Source organism: Phalacrocorax aristotelis, chromosome 1 (assembly GCF_949628215.1).
Source record: "Phalacrocorax aristotelis chromosome 1, bGulAri2.1, whole genome shotgun sequence".
Taxonomy (NCBI): domain Eukaryota; kingdom Metazoa; phylum Chordata; class Aves; order Suliformes; family Phalacrocoracidae; genus Phalacrocorax; species Phalacrocorax aristotelis.
This window is the reverse complement of record NC_134276.1, coordinates 32,161,373-32,187,022: the sequence shown is the minus strand read 5'-3', so window position 1 is coordinate 32,187,022 and position 25,650 is coordinate 32,161,373. Positions and strand designations below refer to the sequence as shown.

Sequence of the window (25,650 nt, the reverse complement as noted above, 5' to 3'; positions counted from 1 at the left end):
TGAAGCTTTGTAATTATTATTTTGACAAATCTTGTTTTTTCATAATTAAAACTTTGTTTTTCTCCCGATAGTGTCTTTCAGTATTTGCTTGAAGTTGGCTGTAAATAATAGCTCTAAATATTTTGTAATACGGCTTTTTTTTATGCAGTCTTAACCTGTACGGCTAAAAAGAGAATCTTCATGAATCTTTGTATACTATTTATATGTGCAATAAAACATGCATGGCAAATCTATAGTACCCGAAGCAGCAAACATAATGTATATAGAAAATCTTTACTGTAGTTACTATTAAACTATATTATTTGTAGAAACCTTTTAACCAACTACCCCTGTGCCTGATGGTTTCTTGTAAAAGAGGTGATGTTTGGGAGAGCCAAAGGCTGGGAACGATGGATATAGGGGCTGGGGGTTGGGGGGGGAGGAGGATGGTGTGACCCAAATAAAGGAATAGGATCCAGCTCCCAACTGCCGGGCGTTGGTTCCCCCAGCTTTGCTGCTCAAGCTCTCCTGCCAGTCTCGTAGTGACCTGGGGGGCTCAGCGCAGGGAGAAGGGGGGATGCAGCGTCACTTTGCTCCTGCTCACGCCCCCATACGGGAGGCGTTCTTTTTACTGCTTCCCCCTTCGCTGTACAGTGCGGCTTGTTTTCCTCCGTGCCCTCCTGCAGAGGCTACCCTGCAGGCTTTAGCAAAGAAAATCGGATCATGTCTTTAGTGAACCCAAGCAATAGTTCAGTCATGCTTTCTGGCCTGGGCGTAACCCAGCGTGACAGGGCTGGGCCAAGCTGCTTTGCCCTTTTCCCGTCTCTGCGGAAACAGGTAGTAGGGAACTACTGCGCGTAGGTGACAGCATACAGCCTTCTCCTGCCTGTCCGCGTCTCTGAAGCCGCGTAAGTACAGATCCTGCTGTTTTGTCGTTTCTCTAATGAAGCATCCGTACCGAAACCAGGTGATTTTATGGGCGTATTTGTTCCCTTTTAGTAGTGGATTTTGAAAGGGAAGGATCCCCCTGCAATAATCTCCTGGGGAGATCGTGCTTTTGATTGCCAAGGAAGCTTGAGTGCCTTCGTGGCTGTTGCGATACAAAGCCCGGGACAGACTGATCGCCGCGTTAGAATCGGCATACTTTAGGCCAGAAGAGTCCCACAGCAGTCCTGCTCTGCGGCTCCTCACGGCGAGCAGAGCCTGTTCAGCAGCAGGCAGCCGAGGGCCGCGTCCCGCCGAGGTTCGGGCATCGCCAACGGGAGGGATCTGGCGGCCTCACACAATGCTTACCGAGAAGGTGCAGAGACGCTCGGTGTCTGTAGCCGCGCGCGCAACTGATCGAAGCGCCCCAGCTCTTCTCACGGCTTTGCGCTGGCCTGGGCTTGCAGCCCGTGCACGAGTGCAGCGGGAGGGTGTCCTCCGTGCCAGCCCTCTAGCACCCGTTTTGTAAGAGCCCAGGGCAGCTTCGGTGAAGCCTTGAGGTTACCGACTTCGAAACAAGTTTGCTTGGACTCAGGAGAGCCCGGCCGGGCCTTACCTGAATCTGCTCCAGTTCATAAGTGAGGCAGCCGGAGCTCCCCCTCGAGGAAGGCAGCGCTGCACGCGAATGATCTGTTTTACTAAGAAAGTGACCAGTGCAGGACAGCTGTCAAGTATCAGGAGCGCCGAGCGGAAAATATGACAGGTGATTTCAGCTCCAGAAGTGTAGCCGGGTAGTTGTTTGGGGAAGCTGATATGGTAATTAATCTCCTGCTGGACTGTAAATTAAGGATACTGGCAATAAAGCTCCCCACAACTATCAACAGTATCATGGGAAACTTAGATTTATACCATATAAATTTATGATGTATGAAAGAGGACCTTTTTCCCCCCACCCAGGGCAAGTTGTTTCCCACCATTAACTCAGCAGCTTTAGACCAGTGGTTTAAAAGCACTTTTAGTAAATGACACAGTTAAACCTGCTTCTTAATCTCCCCTAATGTAACACACAGGTGTGCTCACTCCCGTCAGGGAGTGACAAGGATGGCACGTGCCCTCCCTTAAATACAGTCATCAGAATGCATTAGGCAAAAAAAAAGTACTAGCTTTGACAGGTAACAAATGGAAATGTTTATCATTAGAAGTACCTGCACCAAGCTGAACACCCCGACTCCACCGCTGCCCCATCAGGGGAGGTTTACGTTGGATATCAGTAAAAATGTCTTCACTGAAGAAGTGGTCAGGCACTAGAACAGGCTGCCCAGAGGTAGTGGCGTCACCATCCCTGGAGGGGTTCAACAAATGTGTAGACATGGCACGGTTTAAGAGACATGGCAGTGTTGGTTTGGCAGCAAGACTTGACGATGATCCTAGCGGCCTTTTCCAACCTTAATGATTCTATGATTCTATTCTGTGATGCCACTCCTAGTACTGGGCACAAGGCTGCAGCACAGGCACAGCGTGCCTCTGCTCCCACCCCATGTTAGGGACAGCCCCGTAATCCATCTGCTGGCTACGGCAGAGCAGTCGCCTGGTTGCTGTGGGGGGAAAGGAACAACTAGAAGAAACAGCCACACATTAAACAAGCCTTTGAGCCAATTTTGCTGTTGTGGGACTGGAAAAAATCTAAATACTTACCGCTTTTTGGCTTAAAATTTTTATGTCATTGCCCTGCTTTACATGAAAGGAGGAGTTAGTGCACGCTGTAAATCTACAGTGTGGAAAACTTCTGTTCAGCATTTCAGAGAACTCTTGCAGTGCACCATCGTATATTCCCAGCGTTCTAAGCTTACTTCAGAAATAGGTAGTTGCAAGATCTAGTGAAGGCAATACCTAATTTAAGCCCATTACCAAAACTGAAAAGAGGATTCCCAGCATGAGCCTCACTGCAACCTAGAACCAGCTGGGGCCGGAGACCCAGGAGAGCGTGCAGCATTGCTTACAAAACCAAACCGCTCCTACGTCTACCCTCATATCACCTCTGGCAAGAACGAGTCAATGTTTGAGGGACGATGCAGGTTCAGCCGACCCACGGGAACACGGAGTTTACGAGTGATTGCCTGAACGTAAGATGAAGAGCTCACTGGAACAACCTGCGTTCTTGCCCCACACAACGTACCTGGTGGGATTATACCTCTGGGAACTATTTTCGATCTACAACTGTCAGGCCTAAATTCTGCCATCTACTGTGAAATAAGCACGCTCGTTTTCAAGAATAACAGATCACCTATAGCTAGGGCCTGCTGTCTTCAGATGTATTTATCAGTTTCTGTTCAGTCCTGTGAAGTCTAAGAAACCCAGACACACTCCACAAGCCCTTCTCACTCAGCAACAATTAAAGGCAAGTGGAGGGAAAAAAACCCAACAGACCTCCTTTACTACAGACTGCTTCCTTCACGCGGTTTGTACGGGCCTTTTCTTTCAGTATCACCCATGACGTACTCTTCAGATTACTTGTCTGAGGTTAATAACGCAGAGGACAGTAAAGCACTCTGCGCAGCAAGCTTCTGTCTGTATTCTCCACCAGACTTTGCCCTTGGAGTGTATTTACAGGACAAGCAAAAATACACCGAACACTTCAGATTAATTAAGTAGCTTGACTGATTGTGCCACTAATGACTTCCTTCAGCATTAAGTGATGAAGTGAACCCTGGTATTTAATTAGCTGAAGAGGCACACTCTTGTTACTCTCAGTCTCTGCGTAGTTGCGCTAGAAACTGCCTTGGGGTCCCAAGTACATACCCACTTTCACAGCCTGAAACTAACTCATCTCCTAATCTCCATTTTGACCGAGAATGCAGCGATACCTTCATGGCATCGAGAGAGTTTTCAGAGCATGCAAGAACATTCAAAATGCTTACTCTAAAGCACACACATCAAATTAAGCGGGACTTTTATTTTTCTTAGCAGTACAATCAGAAGAACTCCATTTACAGACACTACTTCAACAAATGATTTTTGTTTAGTTCACCTCTACCCCTTGATTCATGTCAGACAGACGACGCACACATCCAAACCGTTCAAGCATTGAGGTATTTTGCATGGTGTTTGATGTGGTCATTAATAAATGTAGCAATGAAAAAATAGCTGTGATCGTAACCCTAGAAAAGAACAACAAAGAAATCAGCAAATACAAAGAGTTCACGGCAAAGCAATCATGCTAAGCTCTCTTCTAGGAAAGTTAATGACTCTCCTGGTTTGATCTGGTTTAAGAAATCAAAAGTACTTGTATTATATATAGAAACTGTAAAGGATACCTAACTAACAGGTGAAGTCTGTGTGAACACTGGGAAGCTAAACAAACAGAATATACCTTAACCTGCCCTGATCTGGGGGCGTAAGTGGGAGATGGGCAAGAGCAAGTGTCACTTGCGGAGCAGGACGCAATCTGAGAGGACAGTTCTCCTCACCAGCATTGTCTTACCGGTAAATCGCAGGGCATCAGGAGAACCAAGCCCACGTCTGAATTGTTGCTCCAGCACTATGCTAAAGTGACGTGTAAACCTCTGAACTACTCCACTTTGTCAGCACTAACTGTATCTTTTGGTGCAGGGCTGGGTCTGGCTTGAAGCTGTCAGTTGCTTACAAAGACTCCGGTGCTCTCCGGACAGGGCTGTTCTGGGTCACTGCACTACAGGAAAGAGCAATCCTTCCACCTGGGTGTTTAAATGAATCTAACATTTCAAGCAATTCCACACCTTTCCTGATCTACACAAACACATGCAAATTAAATCACAAAGTATTACGCTGAACACGATACCCACAGTACAGATAAGGAATCCAGCAGAAGGACGTCTGTCACGTTGTCCATAGAGTGACTGTGACACTTATTAAAAATTTTAATTAAAAATTAAAATTCAGCCGCCCACTGGCTGCTTGAGTTACCATCAAGGGATCGGCTTGTTGAAACTAAAACCGTGACCCCACCTAGTGGTGAAATGCAGCTGAATCTGATGGATATTGCAGTCCTTGATGGCTGGCGCGAAGGAAAATGTCCCTTTGCACCCTCCTCCCCACTTGGCCAGGGACAGACTCACAGTCAAGTGGCAGCATGCCCCACTAAGAGACGCTCTCTTCACTACCTGCACCACACAGACCCAAAAATCACAAAGCTACAACCCAACAATCAAGGAGTGCAGAAGCAACTTGCCTGCTGCAGTCTGAAGACTACTGGGATTTTCCGCTCTGTGCAGGCAGCAATGAAGTTATCAGGCAATAACTGGCCCGCCGATAGGAACTGGTCATCTTTGCCTTGATCAATCAAGATGTCCAGGTGAGAGTCTGGACAGGATTTCACAAGTTGTGTAGCATCATATGCCTGCAGAAATAAGAGAGAAACAATTTCAGTTCCATGCCTCAGACTGGGTTAAATTTGCTAACTGCAAGAAAAGAATGGCATATATAGAGTAGTGGGTGATACTTATCAGGACACCAAATTACACTGTAGAAGAGCAAAACACTGGGGAAATTTCAGGTGAGTGAAAAGTAATACCCATGTTTTAAAAAGGGCAAACAGTATGACCTAAGTAGTTACCAAGCTGGCTGTTTGACCAAACAGAACATCCAGGCCAGAGCTAAAATCATACAGAATTGAAAAAGAACAATATAATCTAGTACCGATTCACATGCTTCTACAGAAACTACAGCCTGCCAGAATAACTCAGTATCTCGATGTAACTATTTTGGCAGCTAAAGGTCAAAACACCAGTGTAACACAACTATGCTCATGGAAGGCATTTAACCTGAAGGTTACCATGATAATTTGACAAGAAAACTTTGTGCAACCGAGAAACAAAAATGGCACACGCTGCATAAATTAAAGACCGCTAATATACATGTATCAAAATGTAATTGTGAATGGGGAACGTGTTTCCTGTGGGGTTCTGTGCTTGGTGTGTGCTCAAAAAAAAAAAATCCTTTAAAAAGGTAGAGAAGTGTTTAAGGCAGTGGAGAAGAGAGATCGCCAACAGACAGCAAAGTGCGAAGTCCTACACCAAGGCATCAGAGCCGTGCTTCCAGGATGCCACCAGATCCAGAAATGACACTGCAATGGAAATGGGAGTTGGACTCAGCCAAGCACTGTGGCTGTGGTGTAAAATGATCCTTGCACATATTTACACAGCAATTTTAAGCAGAAATACAGACATCAGAGGTCGTATGTCTGTGCCAAAGGCAGGTCTGAGTCAATTCCTGATGCCTGCTGTTGATCTACTGGACTGGGTTTGCAGAAGAGCTCCCAAGCAAGTTAAGGGGCCAGAAAACTTGTTTTATTTTTCAAAATAAATTATGTTAAGTGTAAGCAAGTTTAACTCGTGATTTCTAAATATACAAACTACTGTTATTAACAACTGTGAAAGCAGCTAGCACTCTCCATCCCTGCAATGTTTTAGTCAGACCTGAATGTCTTCCTAGGAGATACTTTAATCCAGTTTACAAGGAGTTTAAATGCAGCTTATGTTTATTTACAAGGAAATCAGAGTAACTGGTCACGATGATCCCTTTTAACTTGATTCTAGAAATACAGTGCAGTGTTTATGCTGATATTAAAAACACTGAAGGGCTTCCCAAATAATGCAGCAACATGGACACAAACTTCTTTGTGTCTCAGCCATTCATATATGGCTAGTCATATTTCAACATTAGGGCCCCAGAGCTAAAAATCAATCTTTGTCTGGTTTAATCCTGTTCTACAGGATTCCAATTTCCAAGTATCCAATGGGGTCCTCTTCTAGCTGCCTCCAACAGGCTACTACAAAAAACAGCTGTTTTTGTATATTGAGAACTGAGTTTTGGAGGGACAGGCCATAGCCGAACTCTTTTAAACTGCTCACTGCTTTCACTCATTAAGAGAGTCTCAGATGGCTCATAATTCTTCTTAGCCCAGATTTTAAGATCACCCTAAAACAGGGAGGAACTCAGTCAATTTGATGAGAGCCTTCTACCTCATTACATTTGTTACAAACACCATCAGACAACTGCAGGTTATACCCACCAGAAACATGCAATGCTTATCCAGGCTTAGGGGTGTAGTAAAACAGCAGTACCAGCTCAGAGGGACCCCAGAGTTTTGTCCCAGGCTCCTGCTGCGGCGTATTTACAGATCACTCGATTCATGTGTTATTAAAGGACTGCGGCTGCAGAGACATACCTCCCATTTGCTTACATCTGATCCCAGATATCCACCAAGGGCTTTCTTCCCCCACTGACACTGAATTGGGTTACAGATAGGAGCAAATGCTGATACAGACTGTTGAGAAAGAAAGCATGAAGAAAAACATATGAATTAAGGAAACTGATTTCTGCTAACTAACAAGCTAACAAGAAGCCTTTTCAAAAATTGTTTTGAAGTTACTGCAAGAAGCCAGGACTCCCTCAATCCTCTGAGCCAGGTGCCCTAACCATTATCTTACTTCCCTTTTATTCATTCTTTCTAGCCCCACAGTTTTGCTTTCCTTTTTGCACATCGGCCAAGCTACAAAAGGCAGGGTTAGGTGCCCTGTTCCTTTCCTTGTTGGGAGATGTTGGCTGGAGTTCGCTTAAGCAGCAGAGAAGGGTCTCAACTCTGCTGTTGGGTCAGCATGGCCAGAGCGTGGGACCAATTCATCTCCCACTGGATTTTGGCAGAGAATAACAAAATCCTGAAGCATGGGGCTGCTCAGCCAGTGTAAGCCTGCAACAGTGTCCCATGAATTTAGGTACCTCCAGGATCAGGGGTCAAGAAAAGCACATTTCAGATCACAACTCCAGCTACTGGTGTCAGAAGTCCAAGCCCTATTCTTAGATTCTTCTTTTGGATTTGGCCCTGGGACATCAAGATTTCCACTCTTATGTCTTGCAAGAAATAGCAACAAACCATCTGAGCCACTACCAGCTCACCTGGATGTTGGTATTTTCAATTTAATGTTTAATTTTTTTAGATAATACAATTAACAGGTAAGTGCCAACAGTAAAAATGTAAATTCCTGAACTACTGGTCCAAAAAGATAAGAAGAGCTGAAAATAAAGCTTTATCCTACATTCAACTCTCTTACAATACCAAGCTAATGACACTGAGCAAATCATAGAATCGTAAAGGTTGGAAAAAGACTTCTAGGATCATCAAGTCCAACTGTCAACCCAACACTACCATGTCTCCTAAATCATGCCCTGAAGTGCCACACCTACACATCTTTTAAATACCTCCAGGGATGATGACTCCACCACCTCTCTGGGCAGCCTGTTCCAATGCCTGACCACTCTTTCAGTAAATAAATTTTTCCTAATATCCAATCTAAACCTCCCCTGATGCAGCTTGAGGCCATTTCCTCTCGTTTTATCGCTAGTGACCTGGGAGAAGAGACCAACACCCACCTCGCTGCAGCCTCCTTTCAGGTAGTTGTAGAGAGCAAGAAGGTGTCACCTCAGCCTCCTCTTCTCCAGACTAAACAACCCCAGCTCCCTCAGCCGCTCCTCATAAGATCTGCTCTCTAGACCCTTCACCAGCTTCATTGCCCTTCTCTCGACATGCTCCAGCAACTTGATGTCTTTCTTGTAGTGAGGAGCCCAAAACTGAACACAATATTCAAGGTGTGGCCTCACCAGTGCCGAGTACAGGGGCACGATCACTTCCCTACTCCTGCTGGCCACACTATTCCAGATACAAGCCAGAATACTGTTGGCCTTCTAGGCTGCCTGAGCACACTGCTGGCTCACGTTCAGCCGGCTGTTGACCAGTACCCCCAGGTCCTTCTCCACCAGGCAACTTTCCAGCCACCCTTCCCCAAGCCTGTAGCGTTGCATGGGGTTGTTGTGACCAAAGTGCAGGACCCGGCATTTGGCCTTGTTAAACCTCACACAATGTTATGCTATTTTCAAAAATGCAGTTCCATTTTTGCAGCAGCTGGCCACAAAGCGCAGGGACAGGACTGCCCATGAAAGGACTGATCCACAAAGGCAGAGCCCCTCACCTCTAACACCAATGCCTGATTCTCCCTCAGAAATGCATTTTACATAAGCGTATCTCCAAAGAGAACAACAAAATTTCTCTCAACCCGCATGAGTATAAAGGAAAGGCAAATCAGTTCCAGCATGTTTGATTTAGGTTCAAGTAGAAATTAACACAACCTCAGATAACCTCAAATACTCCAACGATCAATCCTTAGGAAAGCTGACATGCAAATCTCAGGCACGGTAAAAAAGCAGGGGGGAAGAAATGTCCTCCAGATACTATTCCATGTGCAGTTCAGATGCTTACAGTTACACTTGCTGTCAGCTGGAGTTAACAGACTCTGTAGTAAATTCTAAGCAAACACACATATAACAGTGGCTAAAAGGTTTGCTGGTAATAAAAGCTCCAAGATGAACACGACAAGATTTGGAATGATATCGCAAATCACACAACCAGATTTCTAGACAATATCAGCAGCATGAATTAACTCCAGAGCTAGGAGGAGGCTGTTTACATTTAAATATAACAATTGCTTTGGAAGAGCTGTAGTGTCATCCAAAAGAAACCAAACTTTTCTTAACTTTTAAAATTTGAATATTTTTTAAAATTTCACTAATACTCGCATTTCAGAGTGGTGTTTCTGGCAATTTTCCATATTCTAATACCAGGTATCAATGAACTCCTACAACTATAACTATTTGTGTATTTAATGCTATAACAGAACTTGGTGGTATGTTTTCTTTCTTCACCTCCATAGAAATCTGTATAAGCCTTAGCACACCTCATGTAAGCTGTATTATATCTTACTTTGTACTTCCCAGGATTCTTCAGAGCAAGAATAAGAGCTCCATGACCTCCCATGGAATGCCCAAAAATAGACATCCGTTCAGGGTCCGTTGGAAAATTGGCATTTATTAGTTTAGGCAGCTGTAAAGGAACAATGGTGCAATAAAAATGTTAAAGCAACTTTGGTATGCTTGGGAAAAAAAGCACACAAATAATGAACACATTTTAATGCCAGGGAGCCACTGAAACCAAAGGCACATCTTTAGTTCTAGCCTGACATTTGTGATCGTGGCCTGAAAGCAATTTGAACAGGACTGTAAAATCAAAAGGAAACAATTCATCCGATAACAACTAACTCAAGGTATCTCTATAGAAATCTATCATAACCCTATAACACAAGGCGTGGGAACTTCCTAATAAACACAGTCTTATTTTAATAGATACATAAATCTGTATTTCCTCCTGTAAGTGACCAGAATGACCAATTGGTTTTGGGAGATTATTTGCTTCCCGTATTCCTATCAACTTTAGTTTTAATCCAAACACAAACCACACGCAGAGTAAACTGGACACTCACCCTTCTAATATGTATCTCAAGGATCTCCTTTTACACCAGTTTAAAAAAAAAAACAAACCAACCCAAAACTAAACAATACCACCACCACACCCTCCCAAGACAAGCAGTGCAAACAGTCTAAATGAGCAATACAACTGAAGTACTGGGGGCAGTGAAATGCCGTGGGTTGTTTCAGAAGCAGCAGAGCAGAGATTTTACAAGAGCCAGGATTGCACAACAAATGAATCAAGATTAGAAGGGTAGGCCAACCCTGTGGCACCTCCGGCAGGGAAGCAGACTCAAGGAGTTCCTGCTCATGCCCTGCCAGGTGTTATCATCTCTGTGCTGCGGTCCTCTCCCTCCTCAGTTCTAGGACAATATCTGTTTGGTGGGGAAAGGCCTAGCAGCTGGATAAATCCAATCACTGAAATAATCAAGGATTAAAAAAGGAAATAATAAATTATTTTTATAAAAAGAGGAAAGCAAGAATATGACAAACCATGCATAGGCTATCAAGATCACCTTAAACAAGCTTTAGTACTAGGAACACAGCATGACTGAACCACACCCCTTCTTTATCTTATCCAACACCACCAGGAGAACCCAGCAGCAAAGTTACCTCATCCTTTATGTAGGAATACATCCTATAGTTTGTTTTCCAGGGATCTTCAGTGGCATCCACATAAAAACCAGCACCAGTGCCAAAATCCCAGCTTTCATCTTCTCCTTCAATATTGCAGCCACCTATCATGAAAATTCTTTCTATAGTTACTGTCTTTCCATTACTAGATGTTCAGAGTTGGAGAACCTGACAGACAGATCAGAGACTCAGGACATGAGTTCCTCAATCAACACGTCTCTACCCCACCGATAATTCAGATTTTCATTCGTTAGTACAGCATCTTCAAGCGTTATCTCAACTACGCTTTCAAAATGCCACTTACGTACACATGTATCCAACTTCTAACTTGTTTCAGTATTCTTTCATAAATAAATATAACACACAGATCTATCCTAAACTAATTCTGTAAAGCTTCCCCCATTTTACCCAGGGACTTATTCAAAAGTTGGCACTTGTTAATTGCTGCTATCAGCTTATTTCAGTTATTAGACCTCACCCTGTCAAGTATAAGAAACTATACAAGAAACTGTAGAAAATTTTCTTTGCCCCAGAAGGGAAGAACTGTATATCACCAAATGGTGTGTCCAGACCAGTTTGTGTGCTTCAAATAACACCTGCTACACCTCCCTTCTTAAGATTCAACAGCAAAACAACACTTACTGTTTCTGTCATTTTTTAAGTATATAACTCTACATCTTCTGAAATTCATTTCATTGCTCCCACCTATAACTCCCATAAAAACTCAATTTCTTCTTTAAATAACTGCAGGTTTGTATCCTCTTTTCCAAGGCTACACTTTCAAACTAAATTTGCAGATGTGTCCTTGAAAGTCAGTAGATCCCACCAAGTCCTCCCTTACTCTCCCTTTGATTAGCCCATGATTTACCAGCCTGGTCTGCAGAACAGAATGTAATATTTCAAGGTATATGTGATGGGAAATAATGGCCTCCCTTTCTCCAAAATGTTCCCAATTTCTGCAATCCGGAATTACATGGGCTTTCACCACTGTCACATTACATTGCAAACCATGTGTTATATGACAGTCCCTGAGGATTTGTGCAGAGATACCTACCACCCTTTCACAGTGTGAAATCAGATTTTCACATGGATCAGAGTTGAGTTTCCTCCAGTGACATGCCCTTGAACACTGAGTGATTTTGTAACTTAACAGTCCAGCAGTCACAGGGACTTGGGGTGCTTACACAACATGTTGGACATAAAAAGTATATCTTTGGTCCCTCAGAGATAGAAAAAAACTCAGAAAGTCCTGCCAGGCAACAAAGGCAATGCTGATTCTGCTAAAAGAAACTTAAGGGAAGCCTTGAAAAAAGAAGTGTGAAAAGGAACCTGCAAAATACTGCTCAGCACACCTGTCTGGAAAAGCAAACCCCTATGAAAAAGGAAAAGTAATGAGGGCCTGACAGAGGGTCTGTAATGCCAGACTTTTCATGTTTTCAGGCAGTCTTTCTCCCCACCCAGATACATCTCCTAGCCCCTGGAAGGTAGTTCTCATGTAGTCATAACTACACAGTTAAAAAGCACATGTAAGCGTTTTCACTACATATGCTCTGATCTCTTAATTTCTGATTCCATTTGAACAGCTCTTCACTTGTTTCTCCAGACAGCTCAAAGAGATTTAAGAACGTCTGGGGGCTCTGAGCTAAAATGGAAGATTATAATATGAAACACGCACTGAAATTCACCTGAATAGCACGAGCAATCCTGATCAGTTATTAGACTAAAAGGCAAGACAGAAGCTGCAAAGAGGATTTTAAAAGAAAACGGACAAAGCAATGAACTATGCAAATGCAGTTACACATTGACAGAGACAACTTACACAGACAACACTAAAAACAAGTCCCAGTGTGAATAATGCAAAGGCTAATTGCCGATCTCTATTCTGTAGCAAATAGCAACAACGAAGTGTAAAGTTCATTAATACACAAGTTTTGCTCTTCTGTCCCTCTTCTTCATTAGAAACATGCATTTCTGTTCTTTGACCTGACACAACTTCAAAACCTGGATGTGAAAAATATTTTCTGGAAAGAACATTACTTCATTCCCATATTACCTGTGTTCAGATCTGACCCGCTAGAGCTTTGGAAATATTAGAAGACTGCCACCTTTCTATACAGCATTCATGAGACTTCAGCAGAATCCAGCAAATACTAAACATAATACACTGAATCCCCAAAAGACTGTATTTCCAGTAACTGCAGATCCACCATTTTCAGGTTTCCCATGCAGACATAAGCTCGGCCTTATACAAATAACGGCGCACATTTTAAAAAGCCATTCATCAATAGTCTATTGCAGCTGCAGGGTGGAAGGTTTTTTGGTTTGCTTTTCTAAGTATTGGAATCCTCTGGAGGCATGTATTTAACAGGCTTTAGAAGACAATACAATAAAGAGTAAACATTATGGCTTTGTGTGACAACAGAGTTCTGCAGATTTTTTAAAGTCTCAGCAAGCCACAAAGAGCAGGCAAGTGTCTCTGGTAACACATGTGTCTTGTTTTCCTTTTCTTCCCTCTCCTCCTTCATGCTGAATTCAATGGCCCCTATGTCCTAGTTTTAGTGTCATTACAATAAAAGAGTTTCAAATGTCAGGCCTTCACTATCATGTTATTAAAAATATAGACAACATAATCTAGCAAACAACGCAAGATACAGAGGTGAGGTCATATTCTGACTCAGGTGGGGAACATACTTTGTAGCAAACCGTAGCACTCCATTCTTTGAGGATAAAGACAGGGTACTTCAGCGTAACAACTGTTATCATGTCTCTTGTTAAAACTTACGTGGGCTTGTGTCTGGCGCGACTACAATAAGGCCGTGTTCAGCTGCAGCCTGATGAAAACCAGCTTTTGTTATAAAATTCTGTTCTGTGCAAGTTAACCCTAGAGAAATAAAAATATCATTGGTTACACATTGCTCACAGCATACCAGCTTCAAAAACCTCTTTGACAGAAAAGGTTTTCAAAAACAAGAGGGATTCCTATCTCCATAAACATGGAAAAGTCTTTTCACTAAGTGCAACAGTACTTGATAACCCACAGAAACAGACACAGTTGCACTTTCGCGTCTAGTCACACTTACATTTGACCAAAAACAGGTCAGTGTGTACTCTCTACCCCCTCAAGCACCTACTCATGTGGCATATGCAGTTTCCTCATGTACTCCATATTTAAATCCTTTGACTACAGACACTGTTGCTAAGATTAATATTGTTAACTTCTGACATCTAACCCTGCAACTAAATTTTTCTCTCTGCCGCCATTTCAGCTGTTTACACTACAGAATTATACACGTGGTCTGACAAATCCTACATCTTTTAGATGGGATAAAGGCCCATAAGCACGCTGGCTCTAAAACCCACAGCAATCCATGTCCTTTGTACTCCAGCAGGCCTGACTGAAGTCCAATTACAAATAAATAATACTGCACACCAATATTTCAGTTTTTCTGCACTGTGCCATTAGAGAGGGGTTAACAGTTCTAGTTTTCTCTGAGGACAAGTTGCAAATAACCTAATTCGCCTGATACACTAGCCAAGACAGCATGGTTTAGATTCAGAAAATAAATGTGCTACATGACTTGGAGCTCTTCAGACAATTTTGACGCTTCCAACTTCAAGGACAAACATTTTACCCAGTCCACTGTCACTCAACAAATCAGACCTACTAGCTATTTTGTGAAAAGAATAGATAAAAGGAATATCGTCTCCACACTACCAGTTAATCTTTCAACTTTCTAAACACAAGTCTCAGTAAAGTAACCCCTAAAATTACAGAACGGACAGAGCTTCTGCTTTTCATTTTGAATAATAGGAAAAAAAAAAAGATGCCATTAATCCTGGAGCCATCACCAACATAAATCTGACCATTTTGGAAGCGATACCTTAACATTATTTATGCATTTTTGGTGCAAGACCCAGCTCTGTGGGAGATGACAGGAATAGGGCAGAGGAACAAAGCCAGATAACTGAGAGCACATGTTTCTCCATACAATCTCATCCCAGCTTGCCTTACATCCAGCAAGACAGCAGCTGGATAAGACACAGCAGGAGCTGGAGAGATGAAGGAATGATGCTGTGGATGAGACAACTTCACTCCTGCCACACAACCCTCTTCAGCCCTTCGCCCTTTCTGACCCAACAGGGTTACCTCACTCTAGACGTGCTTGCGCCAAGGCAGCTAACAGGACCTCCCTTTCCAAGTTCACCAGTTGCTCCCTGCAAAATATCACTCAGAATGAAGGTGGTGTCCAGAGGACAACTCTGTGGGCTCCCATGGGCTAGATTTGCCCCCCATCATGTTAGCTGAAGCAGTCTGTCATAGACAAAGGAAAGCAGGAAGTGTCCCAGTGGGAAGGCCTCTCAGGTGAGCCTTTCAATGTATATTGTTTAGAACATAAAGTATGTACACTTTAGAACAACAGGGTAGAACGTTTCAAACACATTTCAGAACACTATCTGGTAGGCTACCCCCTGAGGCCTGCTGCATCCAACTTTATCACAATACACTCAAAGTAAACGTGTGTTCCAGAAGATGATCTTTTGTAGAATGCAAGAGCTGCCACTGTAGTACCTCTACATCAGGTTTTCAATAACTGTAGCACAGTTATTGAACATGCTTAAGATTATCTTTTAAGTTACTAAAATTCATGTTACTTACCCGAGAGCCAATACAGCACAGGACACTTCCCAGTTTCTGCTTTTGGAGGTAAGTAGATTCCAAATTTCATTTTGCATTTTAGCTCTGCACTGCATTAAGAAAATATTCCTGTTATCACCACTCCTTAATTAACAAGGTCACTAACATTAAAAAAAGAAAGCTGATTCAATGCAATTCCTTCAAAGAGAGATTTGGTCAGTGAATTATAACAACTACGTTAAATAAAGCAAAAAGCAATTTTAAAACTCAGCGTAATCAGCCCCTTGAATTGACAACAGCTAACCTTCCTACCTTGTTCTCAACATACTTAAAACAGAGACTTACAAATAAGCCACATTTTTGCAGTACTGCTAACCAGGAACAGTTTGAAAATTGAATTTTGAATACCAGCAATATTTAACTTGAGCTTTGTCTATTAAATTGGAAAGTAATTTTTACTGAAGGCCACATCCACATGACTTGCAGAACATATACTACACAGCACACCCCAGCAAGACAGGTTTTCAGTCTGCTAAGTCTACCGACTAACTCATTGCCCAATTAATATTAAAGCCTAAAATTGTCAGTAAAAGCTTATCTAAGCATAACTAATAATTTTTTTCTTCTTTGGATCAGAAATGAAGAACACAATGCTTTTCTGTTCACCTTCATCAAACAAGACTCTATCTACTGCACCTCTCTGCTCACAGCATTTTTTAAGAGTGCACAGAAGTGAAATATCCAGTAGAATGAATGGAACTTTGTACACACGGCAGATCTCTGTGCTGCAAATAGGACAACCCAAAGTAACGGAGCTTCATTTTCAAAGGTAAAAGTACTGGCTTCCCATCTCAGATCTGCAGCACTAAGTATACTAGACACGTTAAATATTAACACAGAAATGCAAGAACACAGCCAAAGCAGCAGTAGACAGCATTCCCTACTGAAATATGGATATTTCCATATATCCATATCGCAGTATGGAATTCTCACTAAACACACTATTTTCCTGCAGACTGAGAACACTGACAGCAATAGTTGGATGGAATCACTGCCCCATGCTAAACGTCTAAGTTGCTTTTGTAGTGTTTACCTGTCATGTTCAAACACCTTCTGGAAACCCTCAAAGCATTTGTTGCTTGAAACCTGTTTCAGCGCCATGGCTTTAACTGGAAAAAAAAAAAAGAAAAAAAAAGAGCAAATTAAATTTGAAAATAAAACATTCCTGGACTTATAGTGAGTTACAAGAACAGAAAAATTGAATACAACTTAAAGCATCTTCACTTAATGTCGCGGTTTTTCAGAAAAAAGAATCTCCTGCAAACACTTTCTGATCTTTCATTAACTTTCTATTCCCCAATATAAATGGAGGGGAGGGGGAGCTGAACTCTTGTGAGCAGAGCTGACAAAGCCTTCCTGCTGTCCCACAGACCCACATCTCCAATCACCTTTACCTCTGCCGTAACCGTAGCTTGCTTTTTGTCTACCAACACTGCTAACGGACAAGAAATCTCATGCGCTGCGGTTAGCCTGGAGCTGCCTGGGACAAGGGGACAGGCTGCTACCTCCATGATGCCCGTGCAGGAGAGAAACCTGTCCCTCCTTTCCGTCGCTGTGTGTGCCAGTATCCAGCCACTAATTACCAGAATACTGAGGACTGTAATCATCTTTGATGGAAATCAATTACCTTGTTCTAAAAGCCTGGGCGACAGGAGAAACACAGGCCTCACACAGAAGTAGAAGGCTTATTTCCACTGGAAACACTATGAAAAACACAAAGAAAGAGTCATGGGGCTTGTAAAACAACCGGGAGTGCACTTGTAGCAAACTTGCTAAGGGAACTCGGGAAGGCTGACAAGAACGGAGACGCTGTCAGTTTGCATGGACAGTAAGGCCAATAGTCAGCTGAATGGGAAGAGGCCCGAAGGGTCGGCATACAAGAAAATCCTGAGGAGAAATCAGGTAACAATCGCCGAAATGAACACATTCCCTCCCTCCTACCTGTGCACTCCTATGGTGTGCCGGGCAAGAAAAGCCACGCACCACGGACAGCCCGCAGGGCCTGTTCATTGTTTTCCAACACCCCGTGTCCGTTTCCACATGCCCAGCACCGCCCGCCGCACCACAGCTCTCTCCGGTACCTCCATTTTCGCTCTCCCGTACTTCCATTTTCACCCTCCCGCCCTCGGTTACACCCGCAGGCAGCCATCCCTCCCCCTAGGCCGCCGCCGCCCCGCTCGCCCCCGCACCGAGGGCCGGCGCTCCACCGCCCTCAGCCGTCCAGCCCGGCGCCCCCGTCCCCTGCTCCCTTACCGCGGAGGAGCGACAGGGCCGGGCGGCGGACGGGGCGGGCGAGGGGGCGGCCCCGAGCGGGCACGGCTTCCCTCCGCCCCGGCCCGCCCCCGGCCCGCGGCGGGGCCCGCCGGCAGGCGCTTCCAGCCCGCCGTGGTGGCTGATGGGACGCGGCCTCCACGGGGGAGGGAAGTACATGGCCCCCGGGGGGATCTGAGGGGTCTGCCGCGGCTGTGGGGCCGCAGGTCCTGCTCTCCTCCTCCTCCTCCTCCTCCTCCTGAGGCGCTTCTCCAGCTCTTCCAGTTTAGAGGGGAAACCATATGAGGAACGGCTAAAGTCACTTGGTTTGTTCAGCCTAGAGAAAAGGAGACTGAGGGCAGACCTCATCGCGGTGTGCAGCTTCCTCACAAGGGGAGGAGGAGGGGCAGCGCTGATCTCTTCTCCCTGGTGACCAGTGACAGGACCCGAGGGAGTGGCAGGAAGATGTGCCAGGGGAGGTTTAGGTTGGATATTAGGAAAAGGTTCTTCACCCAGAGGGTGGTGGAGCACTGGAACGGGCTCCCCAGGGAGGCAGTCATGGCGCCAAGCCTGGCCATATTCAAGAAGCACTTGGAAAATGCCCTCAGAGACATGGTGTGAATTTTGGGGTTGTCCTGTGCACGGACGGGAGTTGGACTCAGTGATCCTTGTGGGTCCCTTCCAACTCAGGGCATTCTATGATTCCACCCAGTGCTAGAGGGGAGCAGTTGAGCGGCCTTGGCACCTACGTGTCCCATGGCTGCCAAAGTTGCCTTCCCAGCCCTGAAGGAGAAAATCTTCAACTGTAAAGTTAAGAAAATAATGTTAATCCAGAGAATCTTTGAATTTGAATTTGTGAGAATTTGAATAGTGAACTGTTCAGAGCAGCAAGTATTTCTGTGAGCATTATTTCCCCTCAACCACCAAAACCTCAAGGGGGAAAAAAAGTTGCTGAAGCGGCCTGAACTTGGACCACAGCATCATTAAGTTTTAAATGTTTTACCTCTCCTCAGTATTTCAGCTATTTCATAGCAGCTGCCACCTGACAGACTCATGGTTTTATAATAAAACCCAGTTCTAGTCCAGGTAGTTTTTGCCATGGCAGCTCACTGGCAAGATCATAAAGGAAAGATGATATTTGATAGTGCTTTCCTCTTATTCAGAAGCCAAATTCTTCTTGCTGCTGTTAGAGTCTTTTTTTCCTTTAAGTTTGCAATTAAATGTACCTATTGGATGCCAAAAACATGTCCTCAGCGAAGATCTCTCCCTCTTTTAGTCTCCTAGCATGTATTGCATTAACAGTAACTATTTTTGCCTGTAGCATTTTGCAGTCTGATCATCTGTTACTTTGCTGATGTAACAATAATTTATTCCTATTTTTAATCCTAATCCTAGCAAGGTGCAGTTCTCACTGCACTGCAACTCTGTCCCCCCCTTACTTTCTACTCTTCCCCAGCAGGTCTGTTTGGACTGCGGCTGCTGGACCCTGGACCTGGGCCACCCATCCAGCCTTCCAGTGCAGTTTTCCTCTCCTGTCTCTCTACTTTGATGTAGCTGGTACAGATAGTCTGTCTCTGAGCTGTTTAAACTCTCTTCTCTCAGTTTTTCTTTTGGAAGATTTAGTTTGCTGTCAAGCAAGTTAAAGTGTGTTCTTCACTAGTATTTCTCAAACACTCTTCAGGTTGTTCCTTCCGTCCCTAGCTCTGTGCATTTTGTAGCTTTCTTAATGTCCTACTCTCGCTAGCAAGATACTGCCCAGTTAGTCTGTTATTTGATCTAAACTTTAGCCAGTCTGTTTTCTCTCTTGTTTATATAGTCAGCTGTCATTACTCACATCTCATTTTCCATTATATCTACAGTTGTTTTTAGCTATTTCTCTCTTGTCAGTATAAAATCTGCCTAACTCAGCACTGATGCTGACAAGATTTTGATGTGTTCTTGGGCTTCCTGTCCAAGTCCCTTAGGTAACCTCTGCCCAATTTCCTCCCATTTCAGGGTGATACATTCAGAAGGATCTAACTGGCAGCCTGCTGATGAGTTTACTTGGCCTCCCCACATCTCCATGCCATCAAGATATAAGCATTATTTTGTATGTCTTTCCAGTCAAAAATGACTGAAGGAAACGCATAGGTAAATAATGTGAGAGCTGTGTCGCAGCCCTCCAGAGGGCTGTTCTCATGACACAAAGCTGAACATGTGTTGTGTGTAAGGATGTGTGAATGGAAAACACACTGGCATAGTGCTGAGGACAGTGTAAGGTACAGGGAGCCAAGGTGGTGCAGTCTCTTCTGTGCTGTGGTATTGATCTTTTCAGTATCTTTGGTTATGCACATTTGTTTAACCAGAATGCCATTTCTGTGTCCTATGAGACAGTGTCTGCAGCTGTCACCAGTGAATTCATTTTGGTATCATTCTATGTATCATTTCAGATTATCTATAAAAAAACAGATATGAAATGGGCTTCCTGTCCTTCATCATGAAATGGCTTCTCCTTAAATGGTGCAGCAAGGCAACCAGTAGAAACGAGGATATTAAAAGAGAAGAATAACAAGTACTCACTTTGGAAAATCTCTTGGCTTATGTACTCTTGCCTTACATATTACTTTATAGTTGTATTCCAAGTACAACACATACTTCTCCAACATACTTTCTGTTATCTTCCCCCTACACACACAGTACTTTCGGCCATTTTACTGCTGATCTAATCCAGTGGTGAGATATGATTTCACATTATCTGCCTAACATTTCTTTTGGCATCTGTAAGAATGGCTTTGTATTCCATTGGAAGGGTTTTTCTGCCTTTTCACAACATTTTCACCATCCTTTCTGTACTTGGGGAAACATACTGTTAGCTTCAACCCACTCAAACACATTTGCCATAAAGTTTCGAGCAAGACACGTCCACGTTGTAGGCAAGCAACCTGTATGTCTTAAGCTTATAGTACCAAATTCTTCCTTCTCATTTTCTTTTCAGTAAGTACAGTCCTTCCCTCAGCTGTGCATCTGGATAGATGCTTTTCCAATGTTTTTGTTGCGGTAGTCTGAATTAAGGATGGTAGTTGCTAACCTCTTCTACCTAATAGCTGTGTATTCCACCTCCTGCTGGTGCTTTTCAGTAATTTTTTTCTCAACTTTTTTTATAGGATCTCATCTTCTCTTTGGTTACTCAGAGCACTGAACTCACACTTCACTGTCTACTTTGCCAGGAGATCATTTGAATGTCATTCTTTCCTGGAAAGAACTTTTCCAGTGTTCTTAATAGTAATTGTTCATCATTTAGTCATTTATGATTCTAATGTAATATTTGTCTAAATTGCCTTAAACTGTCTCATACCATGCTATTGGTCATTTCCAAGCGACGTATATGGGTGGTAACAGTATTATCCCTCAGTATATTCAATGCTGACTGTACTGACACAATCATCTGCTTCAAGTCTTCAGCCTTTCAAGCAAGAAACTTTAGACAGGGAAAAAGAGAATTTTCTGCTACTTCATCATTATTGGTTTATTTTTCCGTTTCCCCTTCTTTACCACGTCCATCTGTCTTACCTTTTGTCTTAGGTGAAAGTTAGATCTTCCAAAGTTTATTTTCTTTTCTTTCCTTCCATACTGTCAAGATTTCATGTGGGTGCAACTTATGTCATTAACCACTGTCCCTTCAAGGCAGTTCTTTACTTTTTCTGCAACTTCCCCAAGGTGCTTCTTAGTCAACAAAACCCATGGCAGAGGCTAGAAGCTACACATCCTCACATATTTTATCTGCCTACATAGAGTTTTTTCTTCTTTGCTCCATTTCTTATTTTCATTATTTCTACAGTTGCAGAAATAAGCCATTTGTGTTAAGAAATTAGAAAAAGTTAGTATTTTCTGAAAAAAATTATTTGTCTCTGAAGCAGTAAAAGCAATGAAAACTTTTCTAGGGAAAAAACCCAGGCATGCTTCTTTTATTACAGTGTTGTGAGTAAGAAATATTAGTAATACTTTTGTATCATTTCAGAAAAATGCAGAATTAAGCACATGTTACAACTGATACTGAATTCAGTGAGGTATATGTGTCTGATAATTCTGACAGAGTATTTTCCTCTTAATGATTTACAATTAAAAATGAAGCAGTCTTGCTTTTTTATAGTAAATTGACTGCACGTATTTGTATTATGTCTTTTTTCTATTTCTTTCTTGTACAGATTAATTTTGAACTTATGAAATGTCTGCTTGTTTAAGAAATTTTTCTATGTACAGTTTTAAATGCCTCATGTTGGATTTACTGAGCCTTTGACGTTGATATTTTGAATGTAGATATCCAAGTAAAATTTGAGGTATAATTGCAGCTAAAGGAAGATATTGGCTGACAGGAAAGTAACAGTTAAGGTCTGACTTAGAGAATGCCAAAGTGCAAATTAAAATTCCATTTCAGCCAATAAATAATTTAGTAGAACATTAAGGCTCGCCGTATTAATGGTAGCCCCAAGGAGAGATGGAGACACAGATGTTTGTTTAGGCTTATGGTTGTCTTTCCCCGGGAGATAGGCTTTTCTTTAGGTCTGAGGGAATAAGCTAAGACCAGCAGCACCAGCTGGCATTCCTAGGATTTCTTGATCCCTACATGATCCTTGAAGTAATACAAGCACAGTGGACTTCCTTTTTTGATCTTGGGGTGCAATTCAGGCCACAGACTTGAAGTCATTTGTCAAATTTAGGACCAAAATAGCAGAAAGAAGCTTTACTTTTTTTGTGTCATAAACTTGTCTTGTGAGGACTATTTCAATCTGTAACAATGTAAGACAGAGAGTCATGCAAAATTACAATACATGAGATTTTTATTTAAAAGATTCTTTTAAAGAGCGTGGCAGAAAAGGCAGTATTTTATTGCTGTCAAAAATTCGAGTATGGTAACATGCCTAGATGGCTTTTGGATCAACTGACGAGATCCTCAGCAGGAAGAACATTTTTTTCAATAATATGTATAGTTCCTAGGGGAAGTACAGACAATGAAAGAGTCAGAAGATTCCAAACATCATTTAAGATGAAAAAAATAAAAGTAGGTACTCACATAGCCCAAGAGAAATAGAAAAAAAACCACTCGATTGATCTGAATTTTAACAAAAGATAGTGGTCTTCTGAAAATCCTCATTTAATTTGATTCAGGCTGAGTAACTGAAATCACAGAAAAGAATGAACCTTGAAGGGAACAAGTTTTCACTCACTAATATGAGGGATTATTTAGTTATAATTAGTGTCTAAAAGTGAGCAAAACAAATGGAGTCACAACCCTGAACTTCAGGAGAGCAAATAGTGGTTATTGGCAGGTTCCAAAGGAGAGCCCAGGGGAGATGGTTGATCTTCAGAGACAACCTCCTCAAACCACAAAAACAATCCACTCTGCAGAAAATTGAGTACGGGCCAGCATGGATGGGGAAAAGGCTCTTGAGTGTGCCAAATGCAAAAAGGAAGCCTACAGAAAGTGGAAGCAGGGGTGCGCTACCTGGGGAGAGTATAGAAACATCTCTAAAGCATGCAAGGATGGAGTTAGGAAAGCTCAAATTCAGCTGAGACTGAGACTAGAAGTGATGTGAAGGGCAACAAGAAAGGTTTCATTATGTACATTGACAGCAAAAGGAAGGATAAGGAGAATGTGGGTCCATTGCTCAATGGAGCAGGGGAGCTACTGACAGGGAACATGGACAAGAACGAGGTACTCAGTGGCACTTTATTTTGCCTCAGCTTTCACTGATAAAGTTGGCCTGTCAGGTGAGCATTAGCCAGAACAGGGGACAATGTTTGGGAGAACTTAACTCGTGATATGCGCAAGCATGTGGGACTAGAGGCAATGCATTGGATGGTTCTGAGAGAGCTGGCCAATGTCATTGCAAGGCCATTTCCTGTCATGTTTAAAAGGTCAGGACAATCCAGAAGGTCTTACTGATGTTTGGAAAAAGGTAAATATGACACCCACATTCAAGAAGGACATGAAGAAGGATCAAGCAAACTAAAGGCAGGTCAGCCTTACAGCCATCCCTGAGAAAGTAATGGAACAAATCCTCCTGGAAGCCATTTCCAGGTACACAGAGAACAAGAAGGTGATTGGGAGTAGCCAACATGGATTTACCAAGAACACAGCACACCTGACCAGTCTAATTGCCTTCTGATGAGAAGTCTGCCTCAATGGACAGAGCAAGAACAATGGAGTTTGTATACCTTGGCTTTAGCAAGGGCTTTGCAACAGCTTCTGTTAGTCTCCTTGTCTCCTTTTAGTGAGATTGGCAAATGATTAGTGGGCAATAAGGTGGGTGGAAAATTGGCTGGATTGCTGGGCTCAGAGGGTATTGATCAGCAGTACAGAGTTCAGCTGGCAGTGACACCCATCTGGGATCGATACAAGCGACAAGACTGTTTAGTGTCTTTATTAATGACCTGGATGATGAGATGGAGTGCAACCTGACGTATATAGCTAAGAAAAAACCAGATTATTGTATCATAGTTATATGCAGCAATCAAAATACTTTGATGGAGTATCTGTTGGACTAGTCTGCTTGTAAATACTGAGATTTTCCACCTTCCTTTGACCCTGAATAGTTCCATCTCTTTCACAAGCTAATTTCTGAAGCAGATATCCTGCCTTGGATTAATTTTCAGGCCCCTGTGTGCTGCTTCCCAAATGACTAGTATTTCTTTCTCATGGGAGGTATCAAAGAGGAATGTTGGGATAATCTGTCTTGCTTTGCGTCATTCAGGGTCTCACGACTGCTTTAATTCAGCTCACAAAGTGCCTTTGTAAACTGCTTTTGCTTCCTACTTTTGCTGGTTGCTCGAACGTAAGTAAGTAGACCTGACTCATTTCAAGCATGCAAATCTCAACTACATTGCTAGGATTTTTTTTTTCAAGTGTCAATATGAACTGCAGATTCCCAGATGTCCTCTGGAAATCTCTATTCCCTCAGCATTGGGAGGTAGAGGCTTACAGGGAGGGGATCCTCACCCATGTCTTTTAACTTCTGGGTTCTGCTCCTGGCTCACTGAGTGGCTTCTTTTATGGATTTTATCTCACTGTACCTCAGTTGCCCGTCAGCAAATAGGTCCCAGCAGTAGTTGCCTTTCCTCAAAAGAATTGTAAGGATAAATAAATATGAACATAGTCTGACAGTGACTGCAGTAATCTGTTTAATGTGTTTCTCTTTCCCCCTTTTTTTCCTTAAATGTAAGTCTGTAAGGTGAAACCTCCCTCAAAATGGCACAGTTTACTCCTCATTCATCAGCCACCTACTTCCGGGGCAGATCAGAAGATGGCCCAGTTCAGTCTTTTCACCATCTCCCAGGTGGTCATTGCTCAAAAGACTCATTCAGCAAATAGTCTGTGTTCTCCCTCAAGAACCCTGAATGTCGCTGTTAATAGTCCTCTTACAGTGGGAAACTTATCCCCTATACCGCATCTCCAGGCTCAGCCTTAGCCCCATCAGCCCCAAGTATTTAGTTTTGAAAAGCAGTGTTATATGGCTACATTATAGCTGCTGTTAGTTGTGAATTAAGCGATTTTATACTCATGGATTTGAAGGCTGGGATTTTCTCCAGTAGACAATTCCAAATGGTGATTCTTTCCACTTGCCGTAAATCCTCTTTTTAGGCTGCTTCTCTTTCTCCATTGCCTTTAGGATCTGGGTCAACTGGCTTAGACCTGGACACTTAACTAGCAGACCCCTAGCAATTCCCAGCCTAAATGACTCAATGAGTTTTTCAACTCGCACCCGTTTTGCTTTTTATGCAAAGAGACAGGAATCACCCAAACATCTTTGTCATTTCAAATCAGTCAGCGGCAGAGACTTTACAAAACAAGCATGTTG

The 25,650-nt window shown here is 43.0% G+C and overlaps 1 protein-coding gene across 2 annotated transcripts; it reads right to left on the bottom strand.

Moving 5' to 3' along the window:
• Positions 1-3,836: 3,836 nt before the first annotated feature.
• On the bottom strand, positions 3,837-17,909 carry ESD (esterase D). Of its 2 annotated transcripts, XM_075087048.1 has the most exons (10): positions 17,819-17,909; positions 17,193-17,268; positions 16,599-16,674; positions 15,527-15,615; positions 13,652-13,750; positions 10,849-10,973; positions 9,695-9,814; positions 7,109-7,207; positions 5,111-5,278; positions 3,837-4,061 (listed from the first exon to the last, which is right to left on the bottom strand). In XM_075087048.1, the coding sequence occupies exons 3-10, from the start codon at positions 16,664-16,666 to the stop codon at positions 3,981-3,983; spliced, it is 849 nt and encodes a 282-aa protein (XP_074943149.1). In that variant the 5' UTR covers positions 16,667-16,674; positions 17,193-17,268; positions 17,819-17,909; the 3' UTR covers positions 3,837-3,980. The 2 variants fall into 2 exon arrangements, with proteins under 2 accessions (XP_074943149.1, XP_074943139.1); XM_075087038.1 differs by lacking the exon at positions 17,819-17,909 and adding an exon at positions 17,507-17,740 and having other exon boundaries at positions 3,837-5,278.
• Between the last annotated feature and the right edge of the window lie 7,741 nt (positions 17,910-25,650).

Bases quoted from the DNA above. Each gene is read 5' to 3' on its own strand.
- ESD (XM_075087048.1), bottom strand. From the start codon at position 16,666: ATGGCGCTGAAACAGGTTTCAAGCAACAAATGCTTTGAGGGTTTCCAG. The intron at 15,616-16,598 runs GTAAACACTACA...TTCTTAATGCAG, and splicing joins AAGGTGTTTGAACATGACAG to TGCAGAGCTAAAATGCAAAA. The intron at 4,062-5,110 runs GCAAGTTGCTTC...GTTCTTTTCTAG, and splicing joins TAGTCTTCAGACTGCAGCAG to GGTTACGATCACAGCTATTT.